Source organism: Balaenoptera physalus (genome assembly GCF_965194825.1).
Source record: "Balaenoptera physalus genome assembly, chromosome: 1".
In the NCBI taxonomy this organism is placed as follows: Eukaryota; Metazoa; Chordata; class Mammalia; order Artiodactyla; family Balaenopteridae; genus Balaenoptera; species Balaenoptera physalus.
In genome coordinates this window covers 113,277,248-113,304,355 of record NC_138882.1, presented here as the reverse complement: position 1 = coordinate 113,304,355, position 27,108 = coordinate 113,277,248, and the positions used below count along the sequence as shown (strand labels likewise).

The 27,108-nt window shown below is 37.6% G+C and overlaps 1 protein-coding gene across 3 annotated transcripts in view; it reads left to right on the top strand.

Moving 5' to 3' along the window:
- The first annotated feature begins 20,004 nt into the window (after positions 1–20,004).
- ABCD3 (ATP binding cassette subfamily D member 3) overlaps positions 20,005–27,108 on the top strand; it is a 95,736-nt gene continuing 88,632 nt past the window's right edge. For 2 of the 3 annotated variants that reach the window (XM_082477378.1, XM_082477380.1), the window contains exon 1: positions 20,005–20,241. In XM_082477378.1, the coding sequence (XP_082333504.1) occupies positions 20,132–20,241 (110 nt within the window). In that variant the 5' untranslated portion in view covers positions 20,005–20,131. The remainder of the gene's footprint in view (positions 20,242–27,108) is intronic. The other variant, XM_082477379.1, reaches the window with a different exon arrangement.

The following is a 27,108-nucleotide window of genomic DNA, read 5'->3' as shown; positions in this document are numbered from 1 at the left end:
TTATGGAACAATTTTATGTAAACTCTTCTTAATTTTAGATGCACATGAATATAATGTTACACATTTCTATCTCTAAAAAAAAAAACAACTAACAACTGAAATGGCATTAAATTGTTTTGTCCTAATGCTTATGTTTTTCTGTGGGTCTACGCGTCTGGATGGGAATGAAACGGTTCCCCAGCCTGGGAATCAGTGATCTCCTGAGGTTCTTTTAGAGATATGAAAAGCAAGCTTATGACAAAATAATGAGTTCTAGCCTTACATGATGTGCAAGGTATGTGCCCAGGCTTTGTTGATAAGTCCAAGATGTTGTTGGCTCGTATTCCAAGAAAAAAGAGTGTAGTTGTCTATATTTCTTTACATTTAACAATTTTTGGGATTTTTTTAATGCTAGTTTCTTTCTTGATTTCTGGGTTCAACAGTAAGGCTCCTGATTAGCCACGTATATTTTGTATATCAACACTGAATGCATTTTATCATGACATTTTTCTGAACTTTAATTTTGAAACAAATTAGATTTACAGATGTTACAAAGATAGTACAAAGATAAGTTACATAGTGCAGAGATAAGTTACAAAGATAGTATAGAGAATTCTTGCATATGTTTCACCCAGCTTCCCCTAATGTTATTACATTGCGTATTCTATTTATCAAAGCCTAATAAATCAACTTTGGTACAGCATTATTAACAAAATCACAAACTTCATTTGAATTTCACCAGTTTCCCCACTTCTGCTTTTTCCGCTCCAGGATTGAGTGGGATTCTACACTGCATTTAGTCATCATATCTCCTTAGTCTCCTCTAACCTCTGATGGGTTCTCAGTCTTTCCTTGTGTTTCATGAACTTGACGCTTTTGAAGCGCACTGGCCAGATATTTTCCAGAATGTCCCTCAATTTGAGTTTGTCTACTGTTTTCTCATGATCCGACTGGGGTTGTGGATTTTTTAGAATACCACAGGATGAAGTGTCCTTCTCATTGCATCATATCAAGGATACATGATATCAACATGTACTAATCAACTTATTACTGGTGATCACTTGGTTACAGTGGTGTCTGCCAGGTTTCTACACTGTAAAATTACTAATTTTTTTTCCATTTCCATACTGTATTCATTAGAAGTGACTTTCTAAGTCCCGTCAACACTCAAGATCTGGGGAAATAAATGACCCCTTCTGGAGGGAGGGGTATTAAAGAATTTGTGGACATATGTTAAAACCACTAAAGCATTTAGTAAATATTTGGGGGGTGATATGTTGAGGCTGTGCAACTATTCTGTTTCTCCTTAAAGTTTCACCCACTAATTTTAGCACACATCCTTGAATCTTGCCCACAGTAGTTATTACTCTGGTGTTCAAATAGCGATTTTTCTATTGCTCTCATTCCTTCTATATTTATTATTTGGAATTTTGGAATTTTTCTGTAAGGAAGAGTTTTCCCTTCTCCATTTATTTATTCAATTATTTATTTATATCAATATGAATTAATAGATACTTATTTTATTCTTTGAGTTATAATCCAATACTATTGTTATTAATTTTATTGCTCAAATTCCTCCAAGTTTTGTCAATGAAGCTCTTTTTATTTCTGTATCATTTCTATCTATCTATCATCTATCTATCTATCTATCTATCTATCTATCTATCTATCTATCTATCTATCTATCTATCTAACAACTATGTGAGTTTATGCTGATATCTTTGACTCATTCAACTCCACAGGGTTCATTCTAGCCTTCCCTCCCTTAGTTATTTGTAATTTACTTTCTCTGACAATGAGAAACATGACTTCCATTATCTACAATTTACTTACTTTTGTTCAACCCTAGTATACTTGTAATACAGTATCGGAATTGCTAAACTGTACTCTTGTGTGACACACATTTACCAAGTAAAATATATCAGTGTTTTCATCAGTTCTTTTGTCTTTAGTCTTACAGTTTCCAGTAAAAACACTCTTCTCCCAGATGGGTCAGCTCTTCTCCCATCCCCATGCAGTTGTGTCATTTATTTTTCATACATTCTTTCCCCTGCTCTAACACCTTCTGGTAAAATAATAAACATTTTTAAGCAATAAAGAATATTAGGAATCAACTTGTCCAAAATTTTTCTATTTTATAATTTTTTTTTATATTTTTAAAATTTATAAAATACACACACAGTTTTGTTTAATGGTAGAGAAAGGTATAATGTGAAAACAATTCTCCCTCAGCTGTTTGCATGTGTGAATATGTAAGGGTTTGACTATTTCTGTAGTTTATTTATCTCCATTGGTATGTCCATATCTGGCCTAGTAGTTAATAATGGTTCCAAGCCCCACTCTCAGAGTTAACTGGTATTGACTCTTTTATTTCACATATCAGAGATTAAGGTCACACAAGTTTTGTTATGACAAACCGAGCTGGATCTCAGACTCAAGACTACCAGATCATTTTTCTTTCTACTTCCTGGTGTTTTTGTTCAAAGGCATGTACTCAGATCAATCTGCAACCCAAATATAGATGAGTGTGAAATGGACAACTTGTAAAACACCCATGAGGTGGTAAGTAGACCATTTTGACCTCAGCTGTGGTAGCTGTGGATAAAGGGGCAGTCATGTCTTGGGGGAGTATGATTTTTATCTTCCGTGTTATGCCATGGAGGGCTATAAAAAAACCTTTCCACTCTGGCCGCAGCAGGGTTTAGTAGGGATTCATAGAGCAGCTCACAAACAGAAGGCACCAGCAAGGATTTTTTCATGGAAGTCCCTGTTTTGCAAAGATTGGAGCAGTAGCAATTAGAAGCACAATATTCTAGAACAATAAAAGAACTATTGATAAAATCTGTGCCCTTGAAACTGAACTTTGATGAACTGAAGAGATTGGGAAACTTCAGAATTTGTATCCTAGCTGTGATAATAGGAAATGACCCCCCAACTGCACCAGTGTGGCATTCTGGAACAAAAGAGGTCAAGGAGAGAACTCTCAGAGCCAGCCTGACCAAAGATGCAGAGCTGCCACAGGACCAGAATAGAGCATCACCCTAGTGCTTCTTGGATGAAGCCTACACCAGCATCTAGAGGAGAGGCGCTGCTGCAACTCTAAAGCTATGCTATGATTATAGCTGTGAGTACTTGAAATATGGCACAGATATTTAAACTAGCGTTATTTCCATTGCACAATTTAGATTTTGTGAACTAATCCTTTTATCATTTGAGTGAAATGAACTCCTTCATGTACTGCTAAAGATAGATGCCTGAACTGGGTGGAACTCAGGTAACACACGTACTTGCAGCCCTGGTTTGGGCCCAATGTGAGCAAACCAGGAGAACATTCCCAGCACAGAATGGTGTCCAAACAGGCCTCAATTCTATGAAGACATGCCACTCCTTATATGTAAGAGAAAAAAAAAAACCGTAGCAGCAAAATCTGGGCATCCTCACAAGTGTAGCAATATATGCATCTTTTGGGGTTAACAAACTGGTTAGTTATGTTTTGAAATTAACCATACGTCCCACAGGACATTCTTAAATATTCTAAAGGTTGTTTGAGGTATGGTTAAGATAAATTATTTCCCTTCCATGTTTTCAGATACCCTAGGTCTTCTTAAGATAAATTATTTCCCTTTGCTATTTTTAGAAACTCCAGGTCTTTCTCAGGACATAATGGTCTTAACACTGGAACAAATTCCAAGGCTGTTAACTTCTCTTTGAACCTGAATTTACCTTAAGTTATTGCCCTTAAAAAAGAATTAGCTTGTTTGTTTATTCATTCATTCATTTAGTTGGAGTTATAATTTATAGACCATAAAAGACACAGATCTTAAGTGTTCAGTTTGATGTTTTGACATTTGTAAATACGCATGAAACCCTGACCCCAAACAAAACATAGAACACTTTCATCACCCTGGAAAGTTCTGGTCGATTTTACCCCACTTCCAAATGCAACCATTTTCTGACTTCTATGATACGTTTTACAGTATTTTGCCTGTTCTTGGACTTCATATTCATTGAATCAAGTAGCGTGTGTGTGCGTGTGTGCACAGGCGCGTGTGCATGTATCTTCTTTCAGTTTCTGAGATTCATCCATGTTGCTGTACTTGTCAGTAGCTCTTCATTTTTGTTGTTGAGTAGTGTTCCATTGTATGGCTATATCACAGCCTGTTTACTCATTCTCTTGTTGATGGACACGGGGGTTTCCAGTTTTAGCCTGTTATGAATAAGGGTGCTACGGATGTTCTCGAATGTCTTTAAATTTTCTTTTTAAAAAACTTCTTTTTAAAAAATAATTTCAAACTTACCAAAAGTAGCAAAAATTGAAGTTGCACAAAACACTCATATACCCTTTATCCAGATTTATCTATTGTAACTATTTAAACTTTGCTTTATCATTTGTGTGTGTGTGTGTGTGTGTGTGTGTGTTTCCTGAACAATTTGAAGGTCCTTTGCTCCAAAATTATGGCCTTTTACTCCTAAAAAGTTCAGTCTATACTTCCTTAGAATGTGGATATTCTCTAATATAGTCACAGTATAGTTACCAATTTCAGTGACTTTAACATCAGTGTAATACTCTAATCTATCAATTGTATTCCAATTTTGTCAATTATTGACCCAATAATGTCCTTAACAAAGTCCCCTACTCCCCCAATAAAAAATCCAGTTTAGGATCAGCCATTGCTTTTAACTGTCACCTCTCTTTAGCCTCCTTTAATCTGGAATATTTCTAAAGCCTTTTTTTGTCTTTATAACATTACATTTTTGACAAACTGGTACCCACCTCTCTTTAAAAAAAAGTGTTCCTCGTTTCAGGTTGTTCTGATGTTTCCACAGAATTAGATTTATATTATGCAGTCTAGACCAGAATACTGCATGGGAGATGCTATATCTTTCTCAGGGTAGCACAGTTAGAGGCCTGAACTGTCCATCTGTCCCCCGTTGGTGATGTTAATTTGGATTGCCCTGTCAAGATGTTGTCTAATTTATTCACTGTAAAATTACTATTTTCCTCTCTGTTGTAAATCATAGGTGGACTATGGAGAGATAATTTAGAATCAAGAAAATATCCTATTCCTTATGAAAATTTCCTCCTAGATTTAGCATCATTGGTGATTCTTACCTGATACAATCTTTACTGTGATTGTTTCAAAATGATCATTTTCCAACTTGCTTACTCTTCCACATTTACCAGTTGGCCCTGAACATTCAACTGTAATCAAGAGCTCTTTCCTCTGCACTATTATTTATTTATTTTTTATAGGTACGAACTCATTAATTTCTATTTTCTCAATGGCTTACAATTCATTACTCTACATATTTTGACACACAAATTATCCCAGATTTGGCCAAGAGAAGTCTCTTCAAGATGGCTGTTGTGTTCTTGTGACATTCTTTCCCCCATGATTTTTTAAATCACTTCCTTATTTTCTGGTATAACTAGATGTTTCAGGTTCATCTAACATCTACTTTGCTCCATCCCTGGTATTAGCCATTTTTTTGAGGAGCCCTGGTTCGTCTTAGTGAAGAATGGTATTAAAGACCAAGATCTAAGTACTAGGTATGATCATTGCTGCCAGTATCTTTGCTTCTTGGTCCTTTCAGTGGACAGAATTAAATATCTATACCTACATACTTACACACATGCACTGATATATGCACACACACCCCATATGCATATTTTAGAAATCATAAATTCATACCTGAGATCTCCAGTCCCAATCCATGCCCTCAGGGTTCTTTCTTGTCTTCTTCTATTCCGTATTTGTATGTCCTTTCTTCCTCTGTGAGATCTCCAGCTCCCAGGAACATCAATACATTTGTTCAATCCTGTAATATATTCTAAAATAGCTTCAGCATTTTCCCGTACTACTACAATAAACAAATCTCTAAAATGAGCTCAGGATTCGCTTGTAATTCTTTCCTAGCCCCCACCCTGTCCAAGACTCAGGGTGTGTAGTCAAATATTTGTTCATAAGTGTCTAGGCTTCCTTCTTTCCTTGGCTCTTTCCTTCCTTTTTCTTCCCTCAGTGTGGTTATGGTATTCATTTGAAGTACAATTAGATTCATTTGTTTTATTTTGCTTTAAGTTTTTGATTTTCTCCCCGTTCTTAGTGGTTGAATTTAATTTTTGGATATGTAGAACATAAACATGCTTTCAAGTATCAAAATTATGCAAAAAGGTATCCTCAGAGAAGGGATACTCTCTTCACATTCCTTCCACCTTATTTCCTCCTATCCTTGTATGTCACCACTTTCACTGTTACCTGGTTTCTCCTTCAGTGTTTCTTTTTGTAAAGATAAGCAAAAATATGTATGTATCCTTGTTTTCCCTTATTTTGTACATAAAAGATAATATCCTATGTAAGCCCTTCTGCTTTTTCTAAACTTAGTCGTACCTCCTAAAATTACTCCATTTCAAGTCACAGAGATCTTCTCTATTTTTTTTTTTTAAAGCTGCATAGAATTTCTTTGTGTGCCTGTACCAAAGATTCTTCAATCAATGTCTTATGCTTGAATCTTTGGCTGGTTTCCATTATTTTGCAATTTCAAATAATGCTGCAAGAAAGAATTTTGTGCGTATGGAGTTTTGTATTTCTGGAAGTGGATCCACTTCCTTGGGCGTTTAAATTCCTAGAAGTAGGATTTCTGGGCAAGGGGTAAATGCATGTATAATTTTGTGTTTGTATTTGTATTGCCAAACTTCCCTCATTTTTTTTTTTCCTTTCCCATGGTGATGTATGAGGGTGTCTGTTTTCCTCATATTATTGCCAGAGGGTAACTTGCTAAGCTTTTGAATTCTTGCCAATGTTATTGGTAAGAAATTTACTTCCATTAATTTCTCTTATTAAACATCTTTCAATATGTTTAAAGGCCATTTTTTATATCTCTTTTTGTAAATTGTCTGTGTTTTGTCATTTGCCCATTTTTCTATAGGCTTTTTTTCTTTCAGGTTTTATACGTTATTTATAAATTAGGGATATTATCCCATTAACTGGAATGTAGGTTGCAAATATTTTCTTCTAGTTTATCATCTGCCTTTTGACTTTGCTTATGCTGTTTTTTGGACATATCAAAGTTTTTAAATTTTTAGTCCTTATATTTATCAATCTTTTTCTTTTACTGCATCGGGATTTTTAATTATAGTTAGAAAGACTTTTCTGATATCTGTGTTATAGAGGAATTCACCCATGTTTTCTTGCAGTACTTGTGTAATTTATTTTTTACATTTAGATATCTGATCCATTTGGAGTTTATTCTGGTGTATGGTGTGAGAAATGGACTTAAATTTATCTTTTTTCAAATGGTTATCCAGTTGTCTCAACACCATTTATTAAAAAAAAATTATATTTGCCCAGTGATGAGAGATACCACATTTATCATATGCTAGACTGTTATATGCAGTTGGCTCCATTTCTGGATTTTCTATACTATTCCATTGGTCTATCTATTCATGTGTCAATACCACACTTTTAATTATAGAGGCATTATAGTATGTTTTAATATCTGACAGGGTTAAACGCTTTCTTGTCAGAAAGCGCTATTCTTGCATGTTTATTTTCCCATATGAACTTTGGGATTAACTTATCTACATCCAAACAAAGCTCGTTGGAATTTTTCTTGAAATTGCAGTGTTTACTAAGGGAGAACTCACATACTGATGATGTTGAAACATCCTAACCAAGAACGGGGATGTCTTTCTATTTGTTCAAAACTACTATTGTGTCTTTTGGGAATGTTTTATAATTTTCTTCATATCGGTTTCGAACATTTATTACTAGGTTTATTCTGAAATATTTTTTCTTTTTTGTTGCTATTGTAAATGGGGTTTTCTCATCCATTATATCTTCTAACTGGTTGTTATTTGTGTATATGAATGTTATTGATTCTTGCATGGTAAATTTATATCTTGCTACCTTTTGTAATTCTTTTATTGTTTGAGATAATTTTATCATTGATTCTCTAGGGCAGAAGTCAGCAAACATTTTATGTAAAGGACCAGAGAGTAAATATGTTAGACCTGATGGTCTAAAGGTCTCTGATGCAACTACTCAACCCTGCTGTTGTAGTGCAAAAGCAGCCATAGGCAAGTCACAAATGAGTAGACATAGCTGTGTTCCACTAAAACTTTATTTAAAAAACAGATGAGGGGCTGAATTTCACCTGTGGTCCATAGTTTGCTGACCCCTATTCTAGGGTTTTCCAGGTATATCACCATCTTATCTGCAAATAGATAGATTTACTTCTTATTTTCTTCTGCCTCATTGTTTCCAGTAGTCTAATTACACTGGGTAGTAACTCCAGAGAATGTTAAATAATAGTGGAGATAGCAGGCATCTGTTGTTCCTGACTCTAGTGAGAATGCTGCTAGAGTTTCCTCATTTAGGAGCTGACTTTAGGAGTAAGGTTCATATATTTTGTCATGTTGAAAAAATACCCATTCATTCTTGTAACACAAATGAAACTATGAACAAAGCTGCTCCAAGATGCTATCAGGGATATTAGGAAACAATTAATTGAGACCAAGAGAATAGAATAAATAGATCATAAGATGAAAATAAACAAAAATTCTAAACAAAACAATCAAAACCTTCTTAATGGTCACGGATTGGTAATCAAGTCAACTTTCCCATGTATAGCTTTCTTTAAAAAGATACATTTAATTGGCAATTTCTTAATTTGTTTAATGAATCTCATTATTTATTTCCTAGTAATCCTGCTTTGATTATTAAAACCCAAGTTAACAACTTTAAACAGAAATATTTGAACTCAAGTGGGTACCAACATTTATACACTACTCTGAATGGGTCTGTCTTCCTGTAACTATATTACAGAGGAAGGAACTGGGAAGAATATAGAAACAAAAAATAGAATAGGGAAGATTATACTGATTTTGTCACTAATTAGTCACAGAACATTGGCCAAGTCACTTCACCTCTCCTTAACTCAGTTTCTTCATCTGTAAATAAGGCCATGGGTCTAGATGTAAAGGTCCATTTATCTGTTGATGGACATTTAGGTTGCTTCCATGTCTTGCTATTGTAAATAGTGATGCAGTGAACATTGGCATGCTTTTTGAATTATGGTGTTCTCTGGATATATGCCCAGGAGTGGGATTGCAGGATCATATGGTAGCTCTACTTTTAGTTTTTTAAAAACTAAATGCCCATTGACAGATGAATGGATAAAGAAGATGTGGTATATATACACAATGGAATATTACTCAGCCATAAAAAGAATGAAATTATATCATTTGCAGCAACATGGATGGACCTAGAGATTATCATACTAGGTGAAGTAAGACAGACAGAGAATGACAAATATCATATGATATCATTTATATGTGGACTCTAAAAAAAAAGTGATACAAATGAACTTATATACAAAACAAATAGACCCACAGACATAGAAAACAACTAATGGTTACCAAAGGGGAAAGAAGGGGGAAGGATAAATTAGGAGTTTGGGATTAACATACACATACTACTATATATAAAATAGATAATCAACAAGGACCTACTGTATAGCACAGGGAACTCTACTCAATATTCTGTAATAACCTATAAGGGACAAGAATCTGAAAAAGAATAGATATAGATACATGTATAACTGAATCACTTGCTATACACCTGAAACTAGCACAACATTGTAAATCAGCTATACTTCAATTTTAAAAAAGCATTAGCATCAAAAAAAAAAGGTCCATTGTAGCTTTAGAAACTTCTGCTCATGCTTACCTTTTTATAGCTTTCCGCCTCATAGTTATCATTATGATTTAAATAATCATCTGCTTGAACCTGTTTCACAAAGTAGGACCCAAGTAAATATAGGAATAGACACGAAGGCATAAAGTAAATAAAGTAAACTAAGTCAGTTGAATAAAGTAAAATACCTACATGTTGGTTGTATTTTTCTTTTTAATCAGTGCTAATTTTTAGGCTTTAAAAATTATTCCACACAATCAAGGATCATGAGCACACAATCAAGGATTATTAGACATCCAAGGAAAATCTCCTATGTGGAAGATAAAGGCATGTTAGAAATAACAACTTGGGGACTTCCCTGGTTGTGCAGTGGTTAAGAATCCACCTGCCAAAGCAGGGAACATGGGTTCAAGCCCTGGTCCAGGAAGATCCCACATGCCACGGAGCAACTAAGCCCGTGCATCACAACTACTGAGCCTGCACTCTAGAGCCCGCGAGCCACAACTACTGTGCCTGCGTGCCACAACTACGGAAGCCCGCGTGCCTAGAGCCTGTGCTCCACAACAAGAGAAGCCACTGCAATGAGAAGCCCGCGCACCGCAATGAAGAGTAGCCCCTGCTCGCCGCAACTAGAGAAAAGGCTGGATGAGCAACGAAGACCCCACACAGCCAAAAATAAATAAATTAAATAAATAAATTTAAAAAAAAAGAAATAATAACTTGGAGAAAACAGAGTGTGCAGAGAGAAGACAACTTAAAAATAACTATCATTCATAGTCTCAGAGAGATAAGAAATGATACCACAACCATCATGTAAGAATAAGAGTCTATAAAAGGAACATTCAGAGAACAGAGAATTTTTCACCATACTAATGCCATTCATATTATTCTGCTCCTTTTTGAAACTTCTAAGGCATTTTTGCCTATGCTCATTTTTACATTAAATAAGTCACCTTATAGTTTTAAATGTTTTATGTTTCAGTCCTTTTTCCCTAAAGATCACTGATAGATCTTTGAAACATTTTATGAATAGGCAATTGAGACAACATAGGATGAATTAATTTAGATATGCAATTTTATTATAAGCCAATTTACATTTTTCTTATCTCACAATTTATCACTACAATATACAGCTACACAGTTGACCGTTGAACAATGTGGGAATTAGGGGCACTGACCCCCCTGCCCAGCTGAAAATCAGTGCTGCTTTCTCTGCCTCAAAAACAAAGGAATTGATCAATGAGTCACCTAAGATGAAAGGTGAAACAGTTTGGATAGAATCAGGACTCAAACCCTAGTTCTTTTGATTCCATATATTGTGACCCCTTATCGAAGACAAACTTTACCCCAAACTTGTTAATTTAAAGATCTGCAAAATGAAAATACAGGTACTATATTTACCGAGAAAAATTTGTATGAAAGTGGACCCACTCAGTTCAAACCCCTGTTCCTCAAGGGTCAACTATATTGGTAAAACAGTATGCATTTTCAGTTTTTTAAAAATTATATAAATGAAAATAGTAAAGACTTCATTGGCCTTTTTATAGCTTTTTAATTTCATATCTTTCTGGCTTTATTATGGTTTTCCTGACACACCAAATTTTAGCAGCCTTTTAAATTTCCATTCTGGTGGATAGCACAGAGTGGTAGAGAATCCAGGAATCAGACAATGGCCAATAGTCATATAAAGGGACTGGGGAGCAGGATCCTAGGCTGGCCATGTAATTGTGCAAAGTTCTATTTCTGTGAAGGAGGCCTCAGAAGACTCATCATAGTGTCCAGTCCCAGCCGGGGTCAGGGCAGCACATTAGTCCTAAAAGAGAGATGGTGGTATTCAGCTGAATAATGAATCAAGCTTTGCTTTACTGAGGCCCAGGAGCTGTGTCTGGTTGACTGGATCCCATATACAAGTGGATGACTGAGAATTTAGCCTGTCAGATAGGGCATCAGTACTGTAACTACTATTTGAATCAGGATTTGCTTAAAAATGATTGGAACTGAGCATGCAAGCGTGGGGCACAGTGGACCAGACACAGAACTGAAGTGAATGTAAATGTAAAAGTAAATACAGAAATAAATGTTATCAGAAACTTGGAGCCTTATAACTCCCTAGCCTGTGTTTGTCCTTACGTTGTTAATTTCAAGAGGGTGGGGACTATCTTATTTGCTTTCAAATTTCTTGTAAGTAGGTTCCCAGTACATGGGTAGCAGCATAGTATCAGTTTATGTTTTCTCCCTATCGTTTCCCCTTTCCCTTTCCCATTCATGGAGCAAGCTCTATGCTTCATTGTTTCAGCTGGGCTTGGTAGGATGGTTTTATGACTTTTGATTGTCAAAGCTTAAACTGAGACTGGGGTTTGAAGAGAATAAAAAGATCTTGCCTGAGACAGGAGGAGAGAGGGGTTCTTTAGCTGCAGAGTGTACCAGGTCAGCTAAATGCTAGGTTGGAAGATCCTAGCCTCATCCAAAATCTCCTGGCATGGAAGGAACTGTGCAGGCTGAGACAATGACGCTTCAGTCACAGCTAGTACAGACAGAGAACTGATAAATGAAGGGGCCTCTACAATTCCTTAGTGATGTATGAGACCCCAAAACTTTTATACCCCCAAAAGGAGGAAAGCCTGAAAAGACTAAGTTTATCTATTTGTTTTATACTTAAATTTCATTTAAAAAATATAATATGTTCAAAAATAGTTCTGGGATAACTGGATATCCACACAAAAAAGAAGAAAATTAGACAACTTCACACCATATGCAAAAATTAACTAAAAATGGATCAAAGGTCTAAATATAAGAGCTAAAACAATAAAACACTTAGAAGAAGATATAACAGATAAATCTTCATGACCTTGGATTTGGCAATAGATTCTTAGATATGTCACCAAAAGCATAAGCAACAAAAGAAAAAACAGATAAACTGGACTTGGTCAAAATTAAAAACTAATGTGCATTAAGGGACATGATCAAGAAAGTGAAAAGACAACCTAAAGAATGAGAGAAACTATTTGCAAATCATATATCTGATAAAGATCTATATCCAGAATATATAAAGAACTCTTACAACTCAACAACAAAAAAACCCAATTTTAAAAAGGACAAAGGACTTGAACAGACATTTCTCCAAAGAAGATAAACAAGTGGCCAACAAGCACATGAATATGTACTCACCATCATTAGTCACTAGGAAAATACAAATCATTACCACAATGAGTATTCACACTCACTAGGATGGCTATAATCAAAAAACCAAACAATAACAGGTGTTGGTGAGAATGTCAAGGAATTGGAACCCTCATTCATTGCTGGTGGAAACACAAAATGGTTCAGTTGCTGTGAAAAACAGTTTGGCGGCTCCTCAAAAAATTTAAGCATAGAATTACTATATGTCTAGCAATTTTACTCCCAGATGTACACCCAAAGGAATTGAAAACAGGTACTCAAGAAAATACTTGTACATGGATGTTCATAGCAGCACTATTCACAGTAGCCCAAAGGTAGAAAGAATCCAAATGTCCTTAGCTGATGAGTGGATAAATAAAATGTGGTCTATCCATACAATGTAACATTGTTCAGTCATAAAAAGGAAGGCTACAATGTGGATGAACCTGGAAAACATTATGCTATGTAAAGGAAGCCAGACACAAAATGTCACTTATTGTATGATTTCATTTATATGAACTATCCAGAATAGATAAATCCATAGAGAAAGAAGATTGGTGGTTGCCAGAGGCTGAGGGGAGGGGACAGTGGAGAGTAACTGCTTAATGGGTATGGGGTTTTCTTTTGCGGTGATGAAAATATTTTAGATCTAGATACAGGCGGCAGTTGTATAACATTGTGAATGTACTAAATGCCACTGAATTATTGACTTCAAAACAGTTAATTTTATGTTATGTGAATTTCACCTCATTAAAGTTTTTTCTGAAATGTAATAGATGATATATTCACAGGGTGAAAAATATAAAAGGTACAAATTTATTCAGTGCAAATATTTCTTCCTGCCTTTCACCACAATTTTACCCTTCCTGCAACTCGTCATTATGATCAACTTCATGAGTATCCTTCCAAAGATATTACATTCATCTATAAGCAAGTAAGTATATATTGCTCACCTCTCCACTCCTTTTATGAATGGTAACACATTTCACATACTATTCTGCTCCTGGTTTTTTTTTCTGCTTACTATTATATTTTGATATCATACCATAGTAGTACATACAGAATTGCTTCATTATTTTAATGCATGTACAATATTCCATTACATTTATTTAACCAGTTTTCCACTGATAGGAATTAAAGAATATTCCCAATTCCTTTCTTTTACAAAGATGCATTATATCTATGACATTTCACTTATATGAGAGTACATCTACAGAATCAATTCCCTGAAGTGAATTACTAGGTCATAGGGTATGTGCATTTGTGACTATTTTAAAGCTTTCGATCAATTATTTTATAATTTGCTCTAATTTACCTGCCCCTCAGAAATATTAATTAAAAAATTTCATAGTGTGTTTTAAAAAATTTGGGATCTTTGCCAATCTGGTAGGTGAAAATTGTATTTTAGTGTAGTTTTATTTTGTATCACTTATCATGTGTGACAAAAAGCATCTTTTCATATTAATTTTAATTTTTTATTCTATGAACTATATTTCATATTATTTATCCATTTTTTATTTAGCTATGGTCTTTTTCTTACTGATTTGATGTACTTTTAGGAAAATGGACCACTAGTCTATGAAATAAAGTGCAATTTTTTCCTACAGTTTTCTTTCTGCTCAGTTTATTGTGTTTTTTGTCATGAAGAAATTATTTTTAGTAGCCAAGCATCAATTATTTTCTTCTACAGTTTCTGGATTTTAATACTTGTAAAGGTCTTCCTCATGCCAAGGTTATAAGATAATTATTTCATGAAGAATTATTTTATGTTTCCTTCCAATAGTTTTATTGTTTCTTTAAATTTCTTTTTTCTTTTTATTCATTCTTTGATCAATCTGGAAATTTTTCTCTTTATTTTGTTTGGAGTATGAGGTATGGATCCAATTCTTTTTATTGAGATGATACAGGATTAAAGAAAAATAAGACTTGGTTTCTTCCCTTGTAATGGTTACTGCCATTTAAATAAATAAGCATTATAGGAGCTGTGACAGAAATCAGAACAGTGTGCATTGGGGACACCAAAGAGAGGAAAAGAGAGTCCAGAAAGGGCTTCACAAAGGAATGTATCTCTAATACTTACTGATCAGAATTAATGCTCCTATATCCTTCTGGAACTCTCTTTTATCTTGACTTCTCTGATTCTCATGTCTCTGCATTCCCATACTACCTTCTAAAGTATTCTCACTGTCCTGGCTCCTTTTCCTTCCTTTATCCTTAAAATGTAGGTGTTTCATAGGATTACACTCCATTTCTCAACTGCCCATTCTTCTTTATAACTCTTAGTCAGTTCCAAGGATTCATCTGTTTTGTATACGGAAGACCTCTAAATCCATGTATATTTTTTCTAAATATGTGTTTGAAACTCTTATTATATTTGGAATTTTATATTTATTTGATTATTTGCTTAATATCTGTTCACCTACTAGACTGTTCTGGGTTAGGACTATTCTGTTTTTCTCACCTCTGGCCTCAGTTCCTGGCACATAGTAAGTCATTAACAAATATTTTCATATGAATAAATGTTTAGTACTGATCTTTTTTCCTATGAACTAGATCTTAATTTTCTGCTTACCTACTGGGCATTTCCACTTGGCATTCCTCTTAACACTCCAAAATATTTGTTCAGGTTAACAAACATTTGCTGTGTGCCAACAGTATATAGGGCCTAAGGATATATCTATTCTAAAGAAACAAAAAGCACAATTGTGTGTGTGAATGCTTTTAATCAGTATGACTTGCTCCATCAGTTTGGGGTAATACTCACATATCACTTCATATCATTTATTTTTCCAATTAATTGCTCAATTTAGGTCCTTATTAGGAAAACCTGTGTCTTACCCTTGAGGCTGTCTTTCTCACCTAATTCACCAAAAACCACAGGCAGTAATTTAGCCCAGAGACGTTAAAAGTTGTCCGTCTCCAGGTAAGAGAGGGAACTACTGCCAAAACTCTTTGGGTACTAGCTGCTGTTGCCATGGCGAGTTGGCTCTCCTCAGCATCCTTGCTCCCCTGTCATGTTGTCCTGGGTGCACAGCTTGTAGAGTGGCTGAAGCATGGACTCCCAAAGTTTTTCTACGCTCGGATACTGTTCCTAAAGAACATAGGTATTCCTAGATGGCTGAATTTGGATGGCCTTCATGACTTAGCCAAGTACTGTGCTGGAACCAGTTCTCCTTGTGGCCATGAAGCTGTTTTTGAGCTAGTTCACCAGCCCAGGCTTCCTATTTCCCCTGGGAGTTTCTCTTTAGGATCCCGAGCTTATGAGACAGGACTATCTCAGTCTATCAGAAGGTTCTAATAATATGGAACCTCAAAAGGAAAGAGGTTGACATCACAGTCTTTCTTCCCAGAAGGTAATCCTAGGTAAATTTTTGCATTACCAATTTGGGCTAACTAGGGTTATTTGGAGGAATGGTCTCGTCCAGATGTCCTGTTACATACTTTCCCCAATCCAATGGGTACCAAACTCTCCTATAAATGTGTCAGTAAGAAGGGCTTCTCAAGTGTTTCTTTTCTAAGCAAAGATGAACTGTTCCTTGTGACTAGAGGTGTTTACCTTGTCAGAGAAATGATTGGCTGTTTCTCTTTAAAAAAGTTTTAAGATCTGCCTCCCGGACACCCTACTATACATTAATAGAATTACATATGAACATAAGTAGTACAAAGGGGGGAGTGATTAACTTTGCAGGGAGTGGGGGTGGCAGTGGGGGGAAGTGGTCAGAAAACAGTTTGGGGTCGGAGACCATCAAAGCTTCATCTTAAAGGATGTTAGGGCAGAACGGGATTGGTATTTCAGGTAGAAGGAATAGCATACTCGAGGGAAAACCACAGAGGGGAATAGAAGTGTGTCCTGGGGCAGGGGTAGACTATACCTGTTGGAGTGGAAGAGTGCCAAGTTAGGAATTCAGAGAGGTAGGCAGAGCTTATATCATAACTGCCTTTCTGTAAGATGCTAAGGATCTTGGGGTTTATCTTGGTGATGAGGAACCAGTGAGGAATTTATTCATCTGCATCTCAATATCTTTCCTGACAAGCATGTGCCATTTCTGTGCCCCTGCTCTCTGGTAAATATTATTACCCTCTCAGGCACTCAACCAGGAAATTTCAGAGTTAATAAAAAATTTTCTTCCTACTAAGTAATGATCTCACCCATCCCCACCCAACTTGAATCAACAAAGTCCTTTCCTTCTTGTTTGCTCTGTGCTGCACTCTCTCAGATGCCCACAACATTTTACCTAGATTATTTCAAGAGTGTTCAAACTGGTTTCTCTACTTGATGTTTCGCTCCTTCAATCTGTCCTACACACTGCCACTAGCATGGTCTTCCTTAAACGATAGCTGAGGTCGCTACCCTTCCCCCAAACCTGCAATACTCCCTCTTACATGCAGAATAAAATCCCACCTGGTTAACTTAGTGTTTTAGATCTTCCATTAAACATTTCATCCTTTTCTCTCATTTCACACCCCTTCTTGAACCTCCATCCACACCAGAGTTAATCATCTTCCTGAATCTGCTTCGTACCTTCTTGTCTCTGTAGCTTTGCTCCTATTATATCTTCTCCTAAAGCCCTTTTCTTCCATCCATTTGTCAAGGCCTGGCCCAAATCACATCAGCTGCATAACATATTACTCCAAAATTTAGTAGTTTGAAGCAACGACCAGCATTTGTTATCTCCTACAGTTCGTGTGAGTCAGGAATTTAGGAGCGTCTTGGTTGAGTGTTCTGGCTTGGGATGGCTCATGGGGCTGCAGTCACCTGAGGCTTGACTGGGGATGGCAGACCTGCATCCAAGGCTGGGAACCTGTTGCTGGCTCTTGGTAGCAGTCCTCAGTTCTTCCCTAGGGCTGTTTGTTCTCTGCGGCAGCTGGCTTCCCCAGCAGCAGCAATCTGAGAGACCAAGGCGGGAACCACATTGCCTTTTATGATCTGGTTTCAGAAGTGACATACCATCACTTTTGCCATACTCTTTCGGTTACACAGACCAGTCCTGGCATGAGGGAGATTACACAAAGGCATAAATACCAGGAAGCAAGGATCGTCTGGGACAGTGCTGGAGGCTGGCTGTCACAACATCTCTTCAAGAGGCTTTCTAGATTCCCTAGCTCCATATGCCCCTCTCCTCCCTATTCCCAATAGTTCGAATTCTTTAAAAATCAGAGCTCCTGAAGAGCTCCCAATTAATTCACACTTAAAAAAATCATTTAGTATTATAAAGTATAAATCCGAAAAATTGCTTTGGTTAATTATCAAAGGACACAGTGCTAAGGAACCGTCTCTAAAATCCTAGGTTGACAGAAACTTCATTGTTTGGAACTCATATTAGTGAGAACAGAACATTCCTTTCTTGCCTGGGGGTTGTGTACCCTCCAGGTCACTTTGATTTAGAGAATTGGCTTCAATTTTCAGTGCGGGGGTTTGGACACAATACTCTACATTAATCTTAAATTTATCTTTCAAGAAAATAGAACCACTAGTCTGCTTCTCAACCCAGGTCTGATATTAACCCCTTTACATACACATCTGATTTGCTCTGAGCCTATTAAGTACTGTTTCATTTAGAGTCTACCTAAACTCTTCCCTTCCCCTGATACCATAATGATCCCCATTTCTTCCCTTTTTTGGAGACATACCCACAATTCCTCTGTTTCCTCTGCTGTGTGCTTTCCTTTGCCGCAGCAAGTTAATAAACCTAACTTTGTTGGGTTACAGGTTTGTCCCTGGTGGTCTTTATGTGATGGGCTTTATGAACAACTAAAATTATTTGAGCTCATTATTAACTAATTTCATTTTTTAAGACTCACTCATGCTCCTTGAACAAGGGTATCTTTTAGAATATCTTGCCCAATGAGTCATTCTTATCTCTCCTCTGAACTATAGTCTACTTCCTAAATATATCTTTTCTTTGAAATATAATCTATTTATTTAGACATGTTTTGGACTAACCTTGCATGCCCTTCCTTCAGTGCTACAAACTCCAAGATGGCACAGTCACTTTCTCCCAAGGTCCCTAACGCTTTCACAGTACTATGCAACTTATTAGTGAATTAGTAACTTTCCCTCTTGTCTTCCTGAGTGACTCCTGTAATCTTTATTAGGCAACTACCAATTTATATTGAGAAAACACCTAGGAAACCACTGTTTTGTGGGCTACTTTAATATGTGTATTATGCAAGGTTTTATGTACTTATTTTCTGACATACTTTTTTCTCGTTTCCTCAACTAAAGACAGGGACTCGCTAGTCACTGTACATACCCGAGTCTAAATGCTAAGGATAAGCAATTCTGTATCATAGGGCCTGACAGAAGAATGCTGTAATCTGTAATGCCCTTCTGATTCTGAGAGTAAGGCCAGCATTAATACAATGCACTCTTGTTATGTCTGAATGTCCCTCTGCAAAGAACAGTGTTTCTCAAACTTTTTGTTTGATCAGATCCATATTAGGAAATACATTTTGTATCACTCCTCGGGACACATAGATACAAAAGACTGGTATAAAACTTTCTCAAAACAACTCCTTTACATGTAATGCACTGAGATTGTTCTATTGTGTTCTATTCTTCTAGATTTCATTTAAAAAAAAAGTGGTGGTTTCCATCTATCAAACCGATATCACAATCCCCTAGAGATTATAATCTATGGTTTAGAAAACACCGGCTTGGCAAAAGGTTTTTGATTTGTAGTCATTCTTTCCACATTTCCGTACACCTCGGAGAGTTCCCGACAGCTGTTTTCATCTAAAGGATTACTGTGCCCTCAGTTTTGTGTAAATGCTCTGTGACGGGGCCGTTCCCCTTCTTCCTGGCTCCTTTAAGAGGGTGGTAACGGCCCATCCTGGAGGTGGAGTGGCAGGTCCCACCAAGCCCCCGGCGCAGGCCAGGCCCGCTTTTCCAGTTGTTGTGATAGCCTGCGCGTGTGTGCGAGCGGAGGTGGGGGGTAGGGGTGAGGCAGGGGCGACACGGTGACCCAGCAGTAGCCAGGAGCAGCAGAGGGAGGCCCAGGGCCGTCTCTGAGCCCGCGTTCCCGGAGACTCTGCGAGGGTCCACGCGTGCGCAGAGCGCGTCCCGGGACCTTTCCGGCCTCCGTGACGTCCGCGCGCGCTCCCCACGAGCCAAAGTCCGTGGTGGGCTCCGGCGCGCGGCCGGTGCGGCGGCGCGCGCCAGGGGGCGGTCCTGCGCTGCCGGCACCGCCCGCCCCCCGCGCGCTCCTCTCCTCCCAGTCTCCCCCGCGCTTCCTGCACTACGGTAGTCGTCGCCGCGTCCCCGTGCCTGTGCCCGTCTCGCTAGCACAGGCTGTGCCATGGCGGCCTTCAGCAAGTACCTGACCGTGCGAAACTCCTCGCTGGCGGGGATCGCGTTCCTGCTGCTTTGCCTGCTCCACAAGCGGCGCCGCGCCCTCGGCCTACACGGGTAAGAAGGCCCGTGGCCGCGCCGCCTTCCCGGGCCCGAACGTGAGCTCCCCGCGCTCTCTTCTTCTTCGCCCGGCGGACGAGTCCCTTTGCCCCGCGGGGTCAAGCGGAGAGGGGGCCGGCTGCGGCCGCTGCCAGGCTCCAATGTCAGGATGTCCGGTGTCCCCGCGGCGCGGGCGTCCCGCGTGCTCCCTGCGCTCCGCCGGCCTGTCCGGCTGCTCACTCTGCCCCCGGGTGTGCGAATCTTTTTCCTGCGCCCGCTAGCAAACCCATGCCTCTGCCCCGAGGCCGTCGCCCCTGATGTCCTCCCTTTTTTTGTATCAACACCACCACCTCCTTTTTGCATCAACTTTCTGGGTGTATTCTTGTTTTGCCATCTCATCTCCTGACAGACCGTGGATTTGCTTTGTGGACGTGTATGTGTGATTTGAGGATGGGGATTGGACTCACCAGACTGGAGGCTGTTGTCTAAGTCATTGGATGAGTGAGGTTTGGCACGATTCCTTAGTAGTTGCTGTTGAAAGTCGCGAGGATGGTTCGTGTGAGCTGTCCTGGGTCCAGGTGGCAAAGTTGCTTTCTAAAGTGGTGTCCCCTTCGAGTTGGTCAGTGAACGCCCTAGCATTTCATCGGAAAAGCTGAATCGGTTCCGAGGTATTTGGAGGGCAAGGTTCGTTTCCCTGACTCGCAGGTGGAAGGTGAATGTGTGTTCTAGATAAGGGTCCAGATCCCTTTTGATTATATTCCGCTGCTTCTCCCTCGAGAATTTTAATGTTTAAATTTAACTTTGGGAGATTATAAGATTAGAGAAGGAAGAGAGAGAATTGAGTTACTGTTGTGGCGTTACAAGGCATAATTTTTTATTTGCTGGGAGTCACTTTCCTTCAAATGAATGAGAAAAGGCTACTTCCCAAGCATTCTTGCTACTATTGGATATTTCGTATTAAATCTTAGCATCGTGCTTTCATCCATTTTACTTCATTTCTTTGGGCAGATACTGTTGCCTTCTGTTTTGATCTGCCTAATGTATCTTATTAGTAGTAGATTTTGGACTAAAACACTGACAAGTGGCCTTCCTTCCCTTGAAGTTCTTACTAACCTTCCCCTGGCTTCTTTATCTTATTAGTCTGAAGCAGTGGTCTTTCCTTTCCTTCCTAAATCTGCTTAACAAAGTTGAAAATGATTTGCTTCTTTGTCAGGACAGTACAGTACCTATTCACTTTTCTTCTCTTCAGTTTGCTTTTAAAGTGATTTATTCTGGAAAATATAAACAAAAATTTCTGTTAGATCTGCTTTCTGATCTCCCAGTTGCAAATGGAAGTTATTTGTTATCTGGGAATATGCCAAAAGAAAATGCTGAGTGCTATAAAATAACTTGGAATTACATTTTTGCAGAGAAGTGTTTTAGTGCATAGAACAGGTGTTTTAGTATGGGAGAGGGGGATTTGAGGGCAGCCCTAACAGCTCTGGTTTGCTTTTATGATTTTTTTAATTAAAAACTTTGTTTTATTGGAGTATTACATACTTGTAGAAAAATACACATAAGTGTAGAGCTTGAAGAGTTTTCACAAATAGAACTCACCCATGTAATCATCACCCTCATCTGCACCCAGATAAAAATACTATCAGCAACCCAGAAGCTCTCTTCAAGTCCCTTCCAGTCACAGCTAAAGTAGTTACTGATTAATAAGGCCATAGATTATTGAGTGAGGGAAATTTTAAACATAATCTAATGGGAAATAGTAGCAATAATAGCAAGACGGTATAATGTAATCAGTTTTATTAAATAATTTAAGTGTTTATTCATTATTATATAAAACGCTTTACAAACCTCTTTTTGAGAAACTTCGTAAACTTTTTGGGGGATTAAATTATGCAACAGTTAATTTACTGAACAAAAGATTGTTGTTAATCTTTTGCACTGGCAGTAGTAAGGAAAATCTTTATTTTACACTTTAGTTTGTGGGAGGAGAATGCAAATTATGAGCAGATAAGCCTGATGTTTAAATTACTGAGGTAAAATGGTTGAATTACTATAAAACCATTAAGAATGGTGTCAAATCTATCTTTGTAGATAATATACTTCCAGAATCATTTGGGTATCTTTCAGTTGCTATCTTTGGCCTCATAGCTTGAAGATCAGAAAATTCTAACTTTATATTTTACTGGTTTTTCGGGTAGCTTTGGTAACAGGGCTAATTAATTTTGCTATCTAGTGCCTAATTAAGGAACCTGTGACTGCTTGACCTTTATTTGTCTATGCTATTGACAGTAGATTTGTCTTAGAAGATATTCCTTAGAAGATATTCCTTAGAACCAGATAGTTAATAAAGATAATAACATCACTTTAAAAGTTACAGTGTCATTTTATTCCAGACATTGGGAGAATGAGTAATTTAATATTCTGAGTAATTTTTTAGTTATATATGATTTGACTGGGTGAAATATACTTTTTATTATGGAAAATTTCACACATATTCAAAGTAAGCAGAATAATATGATGGACCTCCTATACACTTCACACAAGTAGTACCATTAACATTCTACCATTCTTGTTTCTTATAGCTCCTTGCTCCCCACCCCTTATTTTTACAGATCTTTAGGTAAAATTTATATATATTGAACTGTACACATCTTGTACATTTTTTAAATAAATGGATACAATAGTATAACACATCCCTTTCATAAATTAGAACATTTTCATCTCCCCAGAAAGTTCTCTTTATGCATTCTACGTGACCACCGTACTAACCTTTTTCACCCTAGTTTTGCTTAATCGTACATCTTATTTTGTTTATTATTTATATGGGGAATAGTGGAATCTTTTTACTCATGGATAAAGGAGACCATGTATTTCAGTTCAAAGGAAGTATCTGTTTCAGACTGTTGTATTACTAGGTGCTATGGGATGGAGAGGTGTGTGTGTGTGTTACACATACATTAAAAAAAAATGACATCTTTAAGTGTGAATTAGTTAAAAATGTAAGATGATGACAATGCAGTGTACAGACAGTCATGCCTTAAAAATTCTGAGAAAGAAGAGATTAATGTGTTTGGGAAGAGTTAGGGAAGGTTTTATGAAGGATGTGAGCTAAGCCTAGAAAGAGGGTAGGAATGAATAACTGGAGATAAATTGAATGTCAGTAGCAGCCCTTATCAGACTTTTGTTGCATTTTATGGGAGGAAGAAGCTTGGTGGTACTCTTTCAGTCCAAACACAAATATAATCATGTTATTTCTTCATTAAAATCTTTCAGCTATTCTAAAATACAAAATTCTTAGCATGAGTGAATGATGTTCATGATCCGGTCCTTTGCTGCTTCTGCTCAGCCAGCCATATGGAATTAACACACTCTGAGTAGGACAGGCTCTGCCCAGCTGTTGCAGTCTTATTGTAATCACTGTCATCCCCACCACTTCTTCCCACACTTTGATGTTTATTTACCTTCAAGACTCAGTTCAGTTAGCACTTTCCTGTCTTTTCCTGATCTCCAAACTGATGCCGTTGTCCTCTGCTCTCAGGCTGCTCTAAGCATTCCCCTACTCTAGTTACCACTCTGTATGGTAGTTTATTTTCTTGGCTTCTACCTGCATCAGACTGTGAGTTTCTGGAGGGCATGGACTGAGTCATCTTTAAATTCCTAGTTTGCACATGTCATAGGATAGACATTCAGTAAGTATTTATAGGGTGGACAAATGATGTAGGATAGTTGAAGAATTTTTAAGGGTAATTGTCTGACAGGCAGTTGGAGATGGGGCACTAGTACAAACATGAGTAAAGGCATTATCTTCAGAGAAGTGATAGTTGCGTACCTGAGATTATATAACAGGAACTGGGGGTAGGGAAGGGTAGGAAATCAGTGGGCCAGTTTTAGAAGGCAGAGAAGAGACCAGTCTACATTGCCAAACTATTTTATGATCTTAAAAAAACCAAACAAAGAACAAAAACAGAACAAAGCAGTTTTCTTTCTCTTCCCATGAATGCTTGTCAAAGTTCAGATTTCTCTTCCTGGATTTCAGAACCTTCCTTTATCTGGTCTCACCTTACCTGGCTAATCTTTTATTCCATTGCCTGCCAGTGACTACTCTCTGTTCCAAATAGGCCAGTTTCTGCACTGTTTTCTGAACAGGCCACACTCATTCCTGGCTTTGGAGCCTTATTCATGATACTAGCCATACCTGGAATATTTCTTCCTGTATCCTCTGTTCTTCAACTCTTACCCTTTAAGGGTTACGTCAAGGTCACCTTTTCCATGAAGTAATTTTAAACGACCCTTTTTAATCTATGAACCATGTATTTAGGTACTTTTCTTTTTTCATCTATTAATTGTTTGACTGGGTATGATCTAGTTGTTAGCCATCAGAGTGTAGCCATGGCCACCAGCTTATGGGGTGGTCCTTTGTCCTTTTTCAAAGCCCCAATCTATAGATGGTAGGAATAACCAAATATTTTTGGAGAGTTTCAGGGAGCTTGTGTTTCTCTTAGTCATGCCTTACTTCTATGCTTCTGCTCTATTTTAGATCCCACTTGTATGTTGTCTCTTGAGCCTGTCATTTTGGTATCTGCCTTGATTCCTCCAAAGCATCAGTCACAAAGCAGGTATTTGTAGTAGAGCTTTACTGAAAATTTGGGAGTAGTGGCAGGGATTATATTGCAACATAGGGAACATCTTAAAATGGAGTAGTTCTTTTATTTACAAGTTTCTTGTACATTCCCACTGTTGTCAATTTGTTGGCTATTTTCCCCTGAGCCTCAGCCCTGTGGCCTGTTGCTGCGTCTTTTCTGTACCCCTTGGATGTTTTCATATCTCTAGCTTCTACTCCCTGTACTGTCTCCCCACTAACCTCCCTACCGCTTTCCTGCGTACCTGAATTCAGCTTTCCTTCTTGAGATCTGCTCCTTTCCAATCAAGCTTTAGAAGGGGCTGGCTTCACTTTTCTCAGTTTCACAGGCTCACTGAACGTTCTGCAAAGTACAGGCGTGTGTCAGGTGAGGGGCTGGAGTTGCATGCGACCCTTAGGATGAACCCTGAGTGGATGTTGTAGGGTTCGTCATACGGAGCCTCAGAATAAAAAGGAGATGCTTAAGCAGCTATAGGTAAAGAAGGCCTTAAAGGATTTGCCAGGAAAAGCCGCTCTATACAGAAACCAACTGATGCAGGTCCTGTTCTCAGAACTGTGCAGCTGCCTGTGGTATGCTGGGGGTAACTAGGTACTGACTGTTTAATTATTATAATTAAACTTCTCAGCTTTGGGCACATTAGCATCATTGGGCAGGCATTCCATTTTAGGGCTTTTGCAGTTGCTGTTCCCCTGCCTGGAATTCTCTTTCCCCATACATCCTCACTGTTTTCCCTCCCATTTTTCTTAGAGCTGTGGTTACTGTTTGTTTTAAATAACAATTTTTTTCTTGCTACAGATGTAAATGTTGTCTCCTGAAGTATATATTATGAGCTCTATAGGAGCTGGGCCCCTTCTGTATGCGTGGGTAAAGCAAGTCTTAGAAATTTATAAAAATAGTATCATTATTTTATAACCTGCTTTTGACAGTTAACAATAGAGTGGAAACATTAAAGACAATTTTAAGAAATTAAAAATCATGTACTTTGGTGTACAACAGACACTAACACAGTATTGTGAAGCAGTTATACTCCAATAAAGATCTATTAAAAAATCATGCATAATGTCATCACCATAACACACATATTGTTTTATTTTTATTATCTTTTATTATTTATATGCATATATTTTTACACAGTTATATACATGGTTTGCTATTTTCATTTAAAGCATAGACATCATTCCTGTGTTTCTACATGAACCTCATTACTATATTTTAAAAGAAATACATAAATACTCCTTTGTGTGACTATATCATAATTTATTTTACCCTTAAATATTTGGTATCTAGATTGCTTCTGTAATTTTTACAGATAATACTGTATGTGTTTGTGAGTGAACATTTCTGTCTCTGCTGAATTATTTCCTTGGAATAAATTGTCAGAATTAGGATTAATGAAGGAAGGTTATAAGCTTTCTTTAGTGTTTGTGGAAAAGGAAAGCATAAACATTCTGGAGCTACACAAATTCCACATATTACTTTTTAATAATTGTGTCATAGAATACTATGAATGAGTGCTAATTTAATTCTCTAATCATCATTAAGGGATGTTTGAATTTTTTTGGAGGGGGAACTACTTTAGAGGTGTAAAATAATGTCTCAGGATTATTTTAATTTCCAAGAATGCATATTTTTATGTGCAGAAACCTGTCTTTATTATGGAAGCACTCAGCATAGTATCAAACATGGTCTTTGGTGTTAGATACGGGTTCAGGTTTTTATTCAGCCGTCTGCTAGATCTGTGATCTTGGTCAATTTACTCAACCTCTTTAAGCCTCAGTTTTCTCATCTGTAGAACAGGGATAATAGTATTTACTTAATCAGTAGTTGTGAGGATTAAATGAGAAAATGTCCTAACTCAGTAGCTGGAACAAAGCTCAGTAAATAGAAGATAGCTTTAGCTTTCCCTGTGCTTGCCAAAGGACAGCAAAACATCCCATTGTTAGGTTCTCAGTAACTATTGAGCCTTCATAAAAATTTCCTCAAATATGCCTACGAAAATCTCCCTAAAGAAACCTTTAGAATTGATAGACTCATTCAGAGTTGGGAAGTATTTAAGTTACTTTTATGTGACATGGTTTCAGTCCTCTGTGTTTTTTCAGTTGTTGCTTCCTGAATATGATACTCTATTTCTCCACCCCTTAAAGGGAGGTCTGAAACTGAATTCATTATTCTAAGTGTGGTCTGACTGACAGAGTGGAGTGGGCTGTTACCTGCTTTGTAAATCCAAAACTTTTGTTACAGTAGGTGA